The 15,113-nt window shown below is 33.1% G+C and overlaps 1 protein-coding gene across 1 annotated transcript; it reads left to right on the top strand.

Moving 5' to 3' along the window:
• The first annotated feature begins 8,569 nt into the window (after nt 1-8,569).
• On the top strand, nt 8,570-14,908 carry LOC110725978 (ankyrin repeat, PH and SEC7 domain containing protein secG-like). Its single transcript, XM_021905455.1, has 6 exons — nt 8,570-8,684; nt 12,642-13,157; nt 13,274-13,423; nt 13,508-13,944; nt 14,036-14,083; nt 14,171-14,908. The coding sequence occupies exons 1-6, from the start codon at nt 8,570-8,572 to the stop codon at nt 14,852-14,854; spliced, it is 1,950 nt and encodes a 649-aa protein (XP_021761147.1). The 3' UTR covers nt 14,855-14,908.
• Nucleotides 14,909-15,113: the final 205 nt, after the last annotated feature.

Genomic DNA, 15,113 nt, shown 5'->3' with positions numbered 1-15,113 from the left:
ATGTAGCTTGGACTCCTCTTTTGATGGAGTTGATGTAACATTATCCAATGTAGTCAATTCTACGGATGAAGCATGGAGGATGACTTCAGTTATGGTGGTATCAGCTTGGTTTTTTAGCACGGACAACATCCTTATTAGAGGTGCTACCTCCTTCGATGTTGGTGTCGACTACTTGACGAACAACATTGTTAGAGGTCGTGGCACCTCCTTGGATGCTGGTTGTTTTGTCTTTGCGGCCAAAAATCTTCTTAATCTTTCTTTTCTTTTTTTTGATAAGATTCAAGATGTGAGATTTGAGGTTTTTTTTTTTACCCTTAGTTTTACCAGCACTACGTGCAACACCTAGTTCTGGTTTCAAATTTGATTCCATGCTTAATTACCAAATTGAGATATTTGAGAATGAAAATGAAGGAGGATGAGTGAAGTTCAACACTTAGGTTGTGGATGGTTTAGTGTGTGATTAGCAATAGATTATATAGGGATTGAGTAACGACGACTTTTATAACTCGGCTACAATTGGATCAAGAAATGAGTGAATAGTATACACGTTTTTTATTTTTTTACAAACCATATGTTATCAAACGTTGATTAGCTTGTATTCCGTAGGTCTGTAGTTGACTCTTTTGGTGAGTTGAAATTGAGTTTAGACGGATATGATATACTACCTCCGTTACAGGTTATGTACAACGATTTGACATAAAACAGAGAGAGAAAATGTCTAATCGTTGCACATAACCTGTAACAGAGGTAGTAATTAAAGAATAATGTTATGCGTAGTCCTTAAGCCGATAAATAAAGCATTTAAAATCTTTCTAATTTGGTACTCCCTTCGTTTTTTTATATTTGCATTACTTGCAAGTGCGCGGAGTTTTAGGAGAATGAATTAATAATGTGAGTGGATGTATAATTGATTATGGTAAAAGTAATGTGGGGACGACCATGAAAGTGAAAGTATGTGAGAGAGTAGTAGAGACCATGAGATAGAAAAATGATAAATTAATTTAAGTGGGGTTTAAAGTAATAGAGAGAAATAATAAAATATAGTGTAAAGTTACTGTATATAGAAGTGATGCAAACAAAAAAACACCTATAAAAAGAAAGTGATGCAAATAAAAAAAACGGAGGGAGTATAAATTAAGGAATGCAAGATAAAATTATGTGCCAATCAGTGTAATTAATGTTATATTTTTATTTATTTAATTTATTGATTATTTTAACTTTTTAAATATAGCATTAAAATATTGTAAAAAAGATGATGGGGATTGTAGTAGTTATTTTTTTTTTTTTTTTTTTTTTTTTTGGACACTTATTAGAAACCTTATTTGATCATTCTTCATAAAACATGAGAAACAATCCTAAAGGCTAAGGAGATTTCATACTAAAACTAAATGACAATAGTAAGAATAACTCCCCTACCTTATAAAATGGAACAACCTCTCTTATTTCTCCAACGTGGAACACTCATAATTGGCAATTGGCTGTAATGGATCTCAACACCTCTACTCCCAAGTTCAAACATTGTCTGAACATTGTCCATATTAGTAGAATTGTGGTCAGAGTCTTCTGTGCCATTAGTTGAATATGTAGAAAAAAAAAGTATTGCTATTAGGTTAGATTATTACTCCCTCCGTTATTAAATACTTGCTCAATTTTTTTTTTTTTTATTTCTGACCGTTTTTAAATACTTGCTCTATTTCCTTATTTGAAAAACTTTTACAATATTTAATTCATTTATCTCAACTAGTAAACCAAACATAAATCATATTTTATTAATATCATATTCTCTCCTCCAATTCTCTCAACTACTTTTGCTTTATACAATTTTTTATTCTTCCACGACTCCCACTATCTCTATATTTTATTACTTTTTTTTATTATTTCTCATAAAACTCTGAGCATAAAAAAATAGAGCAAGTATCTAAAAATGGAGGGAGTATGATATAAGCACTTGACTATAATTGATCATATAGTAGTAAATGACTTCATTATTATATATTTATATTCACCATTATTAAAATAAAACAATTTAAGTAAAAGATTATTAGGAGTAATTTTCTTAATTACTATCACATGCTCACATGATCGCACAACCTAGGTACCTAACTACCTAAGGGACCTGACCTCAAGGGCTCAAGGTCTTTTTTAAGTATAGTACATTTATTTTTTTAATGAATAAGGTCTTCTTTAATATTGGTGACAAGGTATATAGTACTACTTATTATCTAAATAAGGTCTTCTTTAATATTGCTCTAGATCGGAGTTATGCTTAAATAATAACATTGCAGGTCAACCATTAGGTATATATTTAACAGAAGATGATGCCGATTTACCGGAGGTTAAGTTGCTTATGCATGGAAGGTGCTTCCAAGACATTAGAATCTATGAAAGCTAATATGAACGTGCAATATGTAATTAGTAATTACACATGATGAAGTCAATTCGAAGTGACTTTATCATGTGTAAAGCTGGTTTTTTTTTTTTTTTTTTTTTTTTTTTTTTTTTTTTTTTTTTTTTTTTTTTTTTTTTTTTTAATGTGAGTTTGGTATGTACGTGATAGCCTATGTTGCACACTTGCACTACAAAGTCGTCTACTATAGATAGGACATGGCACATGAGTGCAAAATATTCAATTCTATCAAATCTTACCATATCTTTTCTAATTAATTAAATTATTAACTGAAGTGAAGAGGTAGTGTTGTTGTTCTCATAATATGTCCAAATTATCCTTACTTTTATTAGTTTTAAACTAATCAACAATATACCATACAAACCTAACATGTGCCATGTATGGATTCATTTCAGAGAAAGAAACACAATTGTAGATTGGATCTATATCTAATGTAAGTCACCTTGTAAATGCTAAAATGTGCACTAATTGCAATAGTAGATTAGTAGCCCTCAAATCCTTTTGATTCATAGTGATAAATTAGGTTTGCCACTCAAAGAGGGCCTCCTGATTAAAACTCATACTTATATTTTTAAACTAATCAACAATATACATACAATACAAACCTAACATGTACCATGTATGGATTCATTTCAGAGATAGAAACACAATTGTAGATTGGATCGATATCTAATGTAAGTCACCTTGTATATACTAAAATGTGCACTAATTGCAATAATAGCCCTCAACTCCTTTAATTTTGATTCATAGTGATAAATTAGGTTTGCCACTCAAAGGAGGGCCTCCTAATTAAAACTCTTACTTATATTTTTAAACTAATCAACAATATACATACAATATAAACCTAACATGTACCATGTATGGATTCATTTCAGAGATAGAAACACAGTTGCGTTGTAGATTGGATTGATATCTAATGTAAGTCACCTTGTAAATACTAAAATGTCACTAATTGCAATAGTAGCTCTCAACTCCTTTTGATTCATAGAGATAAATTAGGTTTGCCGCTCAAAGGAGAGCCGCCTGATTAAAACTCTTATATATACAAAATAATTGATTATCTTTTAACGTAATAGCCATTTTGGGGACTTTGATGGGGTATTTTTTTAAATGGAACATTTATATTAGGAAATTTTGATTTATAACACCACATAAAAGCACAAAATTGGTTTTTAACACTTAAAAAAAATTATTTTAACATACACCACTAAAATTTTAAAAAAATTGGCTTTTAACAACACTTAACTAATTCATGGATGAAATCCTTTAATGGGGCTCACATTGCCTACATGTTAGCATATTATTGGTCCATAGAAATATAAATAATTAAAAAACAAAAACCCTAAAACTAACCTAGCCACCCCACCACACCCACCGTCGGCCCCACCACCACCAGCAACACATCGTCGCCACTGCCTCACCCTGACACCGCCGTTCCTAGCCCCTGCCGCCAGGAACTTCGCCCCCTGCCTTGCCCTCTCCCTAAAACTGGCAGCCCTACCTCCCCAACAACCACCGTTTTTCAAACCCCCTAAAAACAACCATTGAAAATGATCGTTAGAGGTCGAAATCGGCCTATTTAGGGCCAAAGTGGTCTATTTTAACACACTAGTTAAGAACCGTGAAAAGTCAAATAGGGTAAATAATAGTGGACAAAGAGAGTAAAATGCAACATTTGGTTATGGGTAGGGATCGATTGTCAATGGGTAGATCGGTAGAGTAGATAGAGTGTTGTAATACCTAGAGATATATGACACATAATAGATTAATTGTATTTTATAGTAGGATTAATCAAAAAGGTATAGGTATGTAGGTTGGTAAGGTCCTGGATCCATTGTTTTCTTAAGTTATGGCACATTGATCAAAGCAAGAGGTGATAATAAAAAAAAATTAAGGTAAACTGAACGAGTTGGTGTTTAAGGAATGAGATCAAACAAGAGAAAATAACAAGGAGAAGGGAAGAAGAAGTAAGATTTTTTTCTTCTTTTAACAAATTGAGAATTGGAAATCCCCAGTAAAAAAACCAGCACGTTTTTAGCACGTTTTTTGTACAGTTGATCACATCGTATGACCGCTTGTAAAAATAAAGTAACTTTTATAACACTAATAGAGTAACCTATTATACTAATAGGTAATCCTTAGTATACTTAATGAGTAATCTTTAAATAAAAAAGTAACGTCTACAATACTGACATAATAACCCCTATATTATTAATAAAATAACCTTTATAGACCTATCAGGATAAGTCCTACAACATTAATCGATTAATCTAATGGTGATCAGCTAAATGTAAAAGTTAGTGGAAAAAATGGCTAAAAAGGGTAAAATTTGTCCCCAAATAAAAAATCTACAGAATAAATAAGTTTTCTATTAGCCTTAATTAAAAATATAGGTAAAATAATAGGGAACATCAAGGTTGACTAGATCTTATTTGGTATAATAAGTTAAGTTAATAAGCTTATGATATATGACTTTTTGGCTGTGCATAGTTGCACAAATTAAGTCTTTTAGATCTATCTCCTCCTTTCTCTCTGCAAAACCCTAGCCTTCACTGTTGAATTTTGAAGGGGCTTCCATCGATTTTAATCGGTGGAAAGCCCCAATCCTTGTTTCTTTATTGTTTTTTTAGGTTTATAATAATGCTTCCTCCTTTTGGAAGGAACTTTTCTCCCTCGAAAGAAAGGGTTTCCGATCTCTTTCGAAAGACAAGGGTTTTTCGACCTCCTTCGAAAGACAAGGTTTATCTCCTCTCTTCAAAGGAGAAATTTCTTAGTTTTGAATCCATGGTAGCAGGTCTAATGGATTGTCGTGAAATTATTTTGTTGGTGAAAAAGTTATCAAGTTTTCGAATACGAACAGATGAATTAGAAGGAAAACATCCTCATGGCTACAAAGGATCGTTAGATTATCTCTCCAACAAGGCTGTAATTTTCAGCGATATAAGCGGGAGATGCTCCACAGTGCAAGATCTACTCGACGATCGTAGTTTTTATGAAGGAAAATTCTATTTGATTCAATATCTTATGTATTTGTTAACATCGAATCTCTATTGTAGATGTCGTATGACTTTTAATTAATGAAATATTTTTGCTATTCAAAAAAAAAAAAAAAAAATAAGTCTTTTAGATATTATCAATACTTTATTTGTTTTATTAGTTGACATCATTTGACTTTTGCACTATTTATAAACTATACTTTGACTAGCTTTTGTGATTTTATAGCTACGATAAAATATAGTCATATTTTATCTTGTTTGAATCTTCTCAGTGCATAAATATCCACTTTTATAATTTTACAATAACGATAATTAGAGATATTATTCGTTTAAAATACAGTGTTGACAAACGTGATAATAAAAAAAAATACTCCCTCCGTCTCATATTACAATGTTTTTTTTCCTTTTTGGGTAAACCAAAATACAATATCTCTTTTAATTTAAAGGTTGTACTTTTTAACATTATTACTCTCTATTTGATGATTTGTCATCTTTTTTTCCTTTTCTTCTCTATCTATTCAACTATCTCCAACTACTTTTTCGTTCTCTCTATCTTTCTCTAACTCCACATGCATGCACATATATACTTCTAATTATTATTCCATCCGTCCCCAAAAGAACGGCCTTTTGGGTTGATTTCGCGGGTATTAAGAAAGTTAAATAAAAAAAAGTAAGAAGTATATAGGAAAGATAAATTTACATGGGATTTGAAAAAAAAGTAGAGAGAGAAAAAGTAATAAAAGTACATGAAAAAACAAAATTTTATGTGGGAATTTAATTTTGCACATATATTGTTGTAAATTGGTGGGTATTTTAATATAAATGGTTCGATTATTTCTCTCAAAAAAAAAAAAAGATAATGCTATATGTAGCCCTGAAGGTTTTATATAAATATTAAATATACTCTTGAAAATTGTATAAATTATGAATTCATGAGAATAATACGCATAAATCAGTGTTTATATTTCTATGATTTACTAACATTATACGATTTTTAGTGTGTATTTAATGCTTATATGTAGCCCTAAGAGCTATGTATAGCATTTTTCTTTTAATAAAAACTCCGTATAAACTTTCTTAATTCCCGTGTAAAAATTCAAAGAGACATTGTATTATGAGACGGATTAAAGGGGTATCAACTAAAAAAACGGATGTAGTAATTAATAAATAAAGAGTGAAGGGTGGAAAAAGAAAAACCTCAACTCCAAATTAAGTAGTAAGTTTTTAATCTGTAATTTATAAGATGGACCGCTACCCGATATGGTCTGTACCAAGGGATGAAAACAGTATAAAAATCAATAATAACAGTACAGTATAAAATTAATAATACTCCCTCCGTTTTTTTTATATGCATCACTTTTCTTTTATGGGTGTTTTTTTTAATGCATCACTTCCTTATTTATAAACTTTATACTATATTTTATCATTTCTCTCTCTTACTTTAAACTCCACTTAAATTATTTTATCATTTCTCTCTCCTCTATGATCCCCACTTATATAATAAAAATATCTACTCTCCCTTACATTATTTCTCTTTCATGGTCCCCATCTTACTTATATTATAATAAATTATTCATCCACACACAATATTATATTACCCTTCTAAAACTCCGCGCATCACCAAGTGATGCATATAAAAAAACGGAGGGAGTAATAATATAATACAAAAATATGCTCTTTTCTTTTTCCCTATTTCTTCATTGAAAATCTCGTTGGAATAATAACGGTATAGAATATAAATTACTCCTCCGTTTTTAAATCCTTGCTCCATTTTTTTGGACACGCATGCCGATGCTAATCTTTGATCACTAATATCTTTAATTATCAATAAATATAAATTCTAACAATTGAAAATTAATAATTTATTAATCGAGATGATTCCAACAAGTACCCACAAGACTATATTTTTTCTTATGTATAAATTACAAACATTAGTCAAAGTAGGACAAATGAATAGTGCAAAAAATAGAAATGGAGCAAGTATTTAAAAATGGAGGGAGTAATAGTATAAAATTAAGGAAAATTTTTAAATTACCACCCAAAAATGTAACCATTTTTGAACTAACCACCCGTTTAATTTTTTATTTTAAATTACCATCCCTTAAATTAAATAAATGCTCATATTACCACCTATTTCAAAAATCCGGTGGATTTTCCGTCTGTGGACCCGATCTAACGTTTATTTGACCCTTTTGACTGATTTTCCCCCCTAATTTTCTCTTTAAAAACGCTCTCTTAACTTCAATTCACATTTTTCTCTTTGAAATTTGTTAGAATTTGGTGAAAGAAATGTGAATTAAAGTTTAGAGAGCATTTTTAAAGTGAAAAATCGGGGGGGGGGGGAATCAAGCAAAAGGGTCAAACTTTGTGTTAGATGGGGCCTACAGACAGAAAATCCACCGGATTTTGTAAATGGGTGGTAATCTGAGCATTTATTTAATTTAAGGGGTGGTAATTTAAAATAAAAAATTAAACGGGTGGTTAGTTCGAAAATGGGTACATTTTTGGGTGATAATTGAAAAAAGCAGATATTTAATTTAAGGGGTGGTAATATCAATAATAACAGTATATACAAAAGCAAAAAAAGTACTTGGTATGGACCATACCTGGTAGTGGGCTATGTAACTCAATTTACTACCTCCGTTATAGATTATGTGCAACGATTAGACATTTTCTCTCTTTACTTTATGTCAAATCGTTGCACATAACCTGTAATGGAGGAAGTATAAGTCATGAGCTCAGATGTTTACCAGTAAACTAAGTCTTCCTTAATCTCATCGATCTTGTAAATAGTTGGTATTTGGTATCTAATAATACTACAAAAGACTACCTCACAATTTTCACATTTTTTTTTTATTTTTTAAATTTTGACAGGTCACAGTTTTCAGTTTTCACACTTCGTATATTTGAAGTGTTCTTTTCCATCTATATTAAAGTTGACTTGGATTAAATAATACTTTGTACGTTAAAAAAAATAATATTGTTAGTTTAGTAGCCATTAGTCATTAATGAGTATATATAGAAATCAGTGATTAGGAGGGTCGTGAATGATCAAGGCAAAAGCATAATTAATCATCATCATTAGCAACTTAATAAAACAAAATCAGCAACTTAAATTGATCTTCACGTATTTTTCAGTCAAGTAACAAGTGAAGTAAGAAAAATAATGTTGAAAACTCCACAGCCTACTCCTCCAGATTCTTTGAAGCAAGCACATGTAAGCAACGATATCATCGTTTCAATTCCGCCAATCAGTATTCCGTCAGATGATCCACCACAAAGTGAGTAAACCTGTATTTTAATCTAGACTAATTTTGATTAATATTGTTACTTTATTTTTGCTGCTTTGTGCGATTTTACTCCCTCTGCCTCTAATTGTTTCCTCGATTTTTGAGTCAAAGTTCAACAAATTGATTATGGATTCACATTGATTTATAAGCAAAACTATAGTACCTTGATAGATTTGGGGTGTAATGTATATATGAACAGAATAATGATTTATTTTGGTATTTCTATAAAAAAATCTTAATATATAATTATGAAAACACCCTATTAGTCATATTTCAAAAGAATGCTGTAAAATTTTCAAAAAATCTTACTAGTTTTTTTTTTAAATTTTCTCTAACTTTATGTTGCACTTCCATGCAACTTTTTAAAAAAAAAAAAAAAAAAAAAAAAAACAAACCAAATGTAAATATTAAAAAATGGTCCAGGGAGTAACATAATTGTGATTTATGAAACAAAGATGGTAATAAAGTTGATACATTGAAGATTCATAACAATATGAATCTAATAAGATCTAATTTATTTTTCTTAGAATGCATTATTATACATGGTCAGAATTGGTAAACTTTTAACCTTAAGAATAGGAAATTGGTAGAAATAAGGAAAACCGAGGTAGTATATTCTAAAACACTGATCATGATATATGGTGCATATTATTGCTTTCAATTTTTCTATAACATCTCTCCTCATCGTACCGTTGTTGCAAGTCTTGCAACTGATCTAAATTCTCTTATTCCCTTCATTCCTCTTTTTTTGTCTCGTTTGGAATTTAATTATAAGTGGATTTTAACTCTATTGAAAATTGTACATGGGATTTTGTTTGCATTGATTTGGAAAAAGTCAGTAATATATCACAGTTAGACAAAAACAAGTACATAACAATAGTAATTTTGTAAATAATGACATTCTCTGAGTACTACTAAAAGGTAATATAGTAACACTGAACATTTATTATACTCCCTCCGTTACGAGTTACTCGCAACAAAGAGGGAGTTTGCGGACTCCTAGACAAAGTATTAAAAGCATGATTAATGAAAAATAAGGGCATACACTTAAGTATTAATCCAACTTTTAAAAAAAATTAAATAAAAAAAAAACCATGAATTCACGAACAGCCTATCACCACCACCTAGCACCACAAAACCACCCAACACCACCATCTAGCACCACAAAACCACCCAACGCAACCACCTAGTACCACGACACCACCCACCACCATAACCCACAACCTCGAACTCAAACCCAGAACCCCAAAACCCACAACCCCGAACTCAAACCCAGAACCCCAAAACCCAGAACTCCGAACTCAAACTTAGAACCCACAACCCCAAAAACCAGAACCCACAACCCCGAACTCGAACCTAGAACCCAAAACCCACAACCGACTAACCGACGAAATGGATATAAATAACAAATTAATGCCTTCTCTATCGTCAATTTAAGCTTTAATTTGTTAAATTTAACCATGAAAACTCTAGATCTAGAGTTTTCATGGTTAAATTTCACCATAAAACCTTCAAATTTAAGCTTTAGAACAACAAGAAGAGGAGAGAGAGAGAAAACGACTTTTGGCGACAAACAGCAACGGGACATCGACAGTGGTTGCGGTGGAGATCGGGGGAGATGAACAAAGAGAGAGAAATTTCTGGGTAACTAGAGTGGATATTGGTGGTAGTAGTGGCGGTGGTGGTTGCCCATGAAGATGATGATGAATTGAGATGGAAGAGAAATGATTTTGGTAAAAATGGTTAAGTTAATCAATGTTAAGTTTAAGTTAATAAGGTTAAATTAGTAGTTTAATTAGGATGTTTTAAAAAATAAGTAAGGGTAATGTTGTAAAACCACACTAAAAAACTTACCATAAAAGGAAAGAAAAAAGTTTGTTGCGAGTAATATGTACCGGCCATTTATAGTAATTGTTGCGAGTAATTCGTAACGGAGGGAGTATATGTTTTCGTTAGTATAAAAGATACTCTTAGTATTACTTAAAAAAAACATTTCAGTAGTACTACTAGAACTTCCTTTTGTATAAAAGGTTGTTATATTATGCAATTTCGCTTGTGTTTACGTTGATGTATTAGGACTTACTCGCTCGTTTGATTTGTATCAATGTGGTGCAATTTCATATGTAAAATTTTATAAATTTTATATTATATATATATATACAGAGTACTTCCTTTTTTTCTCAATATTTGTATCATACTAGCTTTTTACACTAGTTTTATACTAACTAAAAAAACTGAATTTTAAGGGATCTTTCTTTGGCCGGAATCTGGTCAAAGGACTCTGGCCACAACCCAAATCTGATAAAAGGACCTTTTGATCTTTTTTATAAAAGGACCTTTGCAACAAAAAAGACTTACATAAAAAGACCTACATAAAAAGACCTTTTTGCCAAATTCACCTAACAATAATGTAACCATACAACACTTGCAGAGTTCAATTTCAACATACTTACCTTCGTTTTTTTTAGTTGACACGGATTCCTTTTTCGGAAATTCATTTTTAATTAATACATTTTTGTTTTGGATAAGTTTTACGTATAGCTGTCAATTTCTAACCCGAACTGTCAAATCCGGCTGTTTTGAACCTATCCGAAAAGCAACGGAACCGTTAAAAACCCGTTTTTTGGAAATCGATAACCGACCCAATTTTTTCCAACCCTAAACTGAACTGAACCGAATTTTTTCTAACCGTTAATGATCTCAACAGTTATCAAGCCAAACCTTTACAACCCAAACCGATTACGCCTAAACCCGATAGTAACCCGACCCATTTAAAACCAAAAACCGTTTAAACCCGGAAAAAATCTAATAAAGCTGAACTATTTCAACCTGTAACCCGTTGTGACCGAACTGTTTTAACCTGTACCCGTTGCGACCAAACCGTTTACAATCCGTAATCCGTTGAGACAAAACATTTTACGACTTGTAACCCGTTGAGACCGAACCATTTACAACCGGTAACCTGTTATCACTGACTTTCTGAATCGTTTACAACCCGTAACCCAATGTGTTTAAATGATCTGATCTGTTTCAACCCACTACTTTATAAACCCGCTTTATTCTTGACTTAACTAGGTTATAACATGACCTGTTTCGACTTATTATCTGATTAACCTGACTTGATAATGATCCGACTCGATTTTAATACAATATGATTTTAACTGAAACCCGCTTCAAATTGGGTAATTTGTTTTTAAACCGACCAAGTTCAATCCAAATCGTGACTTGAACCGATGATGATCGAACCCGATTTCACTCAATCTGTTTTGAATCATAGCCTATTTTCAAACCTACCCGGTTTAATTCAAATTGATTATGACCCAAACCGATTACAACACGACCCGATTAGGACCCAAAATGTTTTGAACCGAAACCCACTTATAAATGGCTAAACCTGTTTTCAAACCTACCCGATTCAACCCAAACTGATTATGACCCGAACTGATTACAACCTGACCAGAATAAAACTACAATAAAAAAAAAAACGTAATTTTCAAAACTGACCCAAACCGATCCGCTATCATTTTAACCTGTTATAAAACTGACCCGTTATAACCCAAAATTGATAAACCTAACCCAAACCTGAACCGTTTACCCAAATTGACACCCTTACTATTATAGTTTGCATTTATTGGTGTACCCCACTTGATTTATCTTTCTCTCTTATTCCCTCTCCTCTCCTCTCCTCTCCTCTCCTCTCCTCTCCGTAATATGTGTGCCTAAATTGAAGGTGATAATTAAATAGAATCGAATCAGGTTTGGATTGGGTCACTGTCATATATTTGGGTTATGATAAACTAGGTGCATCACTAACATCAGAACATGTACCTTATTTACACTTTAGCCAGAAAGAACTATATGAATGGAATTTTCATCTTGAATAATTATTGCATGAGGAAAATTTGTTGAACTATGTTCACTGACATTAACTCTTTCTGCTCTTGCTAGGCCAAAAAGAGGAGGAAAAATTAACAAAACAAGATTTGTTGAAGTATGTAGTGCCTCTCTATCAAGCTGCTCTGGATGGTGACTGGGACAAGGCGGAAATCGTTTTCAAAGTAGATAACAAATGGATGACTGCCAAAATTACAAAACATGGAGACACAATCCTTCACATTGCAGCAGCAGCCATGCACCTTGATTTTGTTAAAAAACTGGCAAGTCGTATGCATAAAAACAATGTTCCTCTAGATTCAAAAAACGTACATGGCAATACCGCCTTTTGCAATGCTGCATCATCTGGAAATGTTGAGATTGCACAAGTGATGGTAGGATTTGATAAAGAGCTACCAAATATTAGAAGTTCTGGAGCAAAAAAATTGACCCCTCTTCATATGGCGATTCTTTTAGGAAAAAGAGATATGGTGAATTACCTTAACAATGACAGTGTAACAGATCCCAAAAAGCTGACAGACGAGGATCGCATTGAGCTGCTTACCAGTGCCATAGAGGCTGGTTTGTATGGTATACGAATATGACCATTATTTAGATTCTCTTTGCATCTTGTTCACTACTTAGTACATAGATAGCACATATTGTTATGTGTATTACTTGCTGAAATGTGTTTATTTTATTTGTAGATATCGCGCTTGATTTCATACAGAAGTATCCATGTTTAGCACTCCAGAGGAATTCAAAGGATGAGACTGTGCTGCACACCCTTGCTGCTCAAAGGCCTCTAAAGAACAGCACTCATAAGCAGAACATATGGGGTAAACTTCTGAGACGATGTCTGTTGTTTTCCTCTTTTTACCTGGTAGGTTGATCAATCGCCAATCCTCCTGTTCCATTTTTCATTCATGTCATTTGTTCAGGCAAGAACACCCGCAACAAGGAAAATGAGCAGGACCTCAAAAATAATGCACTTGAAGTGACTCGGAAAGCCTGGCAGAAAGTCGTTGAAAAAGAAGATATCTCAGAACATATTAATACACCATGGCGACTATTGTTTGTGGCGGCCAAAAGGGGGAATGTTGATTTCCTAAGAACACTAATTTATATATATCCTGATATAATATGGAAAGTGGATGAGAAAGGAAGAAGTATATTTCATATTGCTGTTCAATATCGACATGAGGAGATCTTCAAGCTCATACACGAGTTTGGAACTATAAAAGATCTCATTGCTACATACATGGATGATCATGGAAATAATATGCTGCATTTAGCTGCTAAGTTGCCACCTCCCGATAGACTCAACTGCATCTCAGGTGCGGCTTTACAAATGCAACGAGAGCTACTATGGTTTGAGGTTATTGCTCTTACTACACTCTTTTCCTTTGCATTTTTATTAATTTCAACATGTTGTTCTGGCTAATATTAACATCACCAATGTCTGATAGGCTGTCAGGAAAGTTGTCCAACCCCAATATGCACTGGCTAACAATCATGCAAACCTCCAAAATGATGAGGATAGGACCAAATCCCTTAAGTCCATCCAAAATGATAAGAAAAATTCGGAATACAGAAATCAGGAGGATGATATTACATATGAAGATGATGATATAAGTGATTTCGGAATGACACCCCAAGCTTTATTTACTAAACAGCATGAGGACCTACGGTCACGTGGAGAAGCATGGATGAAGAAAACAGCAGAATCATGTACTCTGGTGGCAACACTCATTACAACAGTGATTTTTACAGCGGCTTTCACCTTACCCGGTGGTAATGATCAAAATAATGGATCTCCAATCTTGTTAAATCAAGTATGTTTCAAGATCTTTGCAATATTCAACGCAGTTGCATTGTTTGCTTCCTCTACTTCCATCTTCATTTTTCTGTCAATCCTGACATCGCGATATGCAGAAAAAGACTTTCTTGTGGCACTGCCACGAAAACTCATGGCTGGCCTAACATCTTTATTTTTCTCCATAGTATTTATGATGGCTGCTTTCACTGCTACATTCTTCATCACCTTTCTACGCAATCCGATATGGATTCCAGCACCTATACCTGTACTAGCAGCTATCCCAGTTGTGCTATTTCTTTACCAGCAATCTTCTCTTTTGTGGGATATATATAGTTCAAAAAATAAATCATGGACTTTGATTCAGCCAAGTGACAAACGCACGCTTTTCTGGAGTAGTAAAAGCCCGAAAATAATGAGCAACAAGGAGGAGAAAACAAGTTATAGAAGACTGCATAATAAGTTGGAGTAGATTCATAATGATGCATATTTGTCTGGTATATAATTTTTCTTTAGGATGTCTGTTGATAAGTATTAGGTGACTCGTACTTCGTTGCTTTGTCCGCCCGATCGGGCGGACATTACCCGGTCTGACCGGGCGGAAGAAGAAGAGGTGCCTGGCAAATTCGTTGAAGAAGCTGCTCTCGCGCGCCCGACCGGGCGAGCTTTCGCCCGACCGGGCGAGCCTTCGCCCGACCGGGCGATCTGGGTTTTTTCAGCGATTACGAATT

Source organism: Chenopodium quinoa, unplaced genomic scaffold (genome assembly GCF_001683475.1).
Source record: "Chenopodium quinoa cultivar QQ74 unplaced genomic scaffold, ASM168347v1, whole genome shotgun sequence".
In the NCBI taxonomy this organism is placed as follows: Eukaryota; Viridiplantae; Streptophyta; class Magnoliopsida; order Caryophyllales; family Amaranthaceae; genus Chenopodium; species Chenopodium quinoa.
The sequence above is the reverse complement of the archived record's forward strand: the minus strand, read 5'-3'. Positions and strand labels throughout refer to the sequence as shown.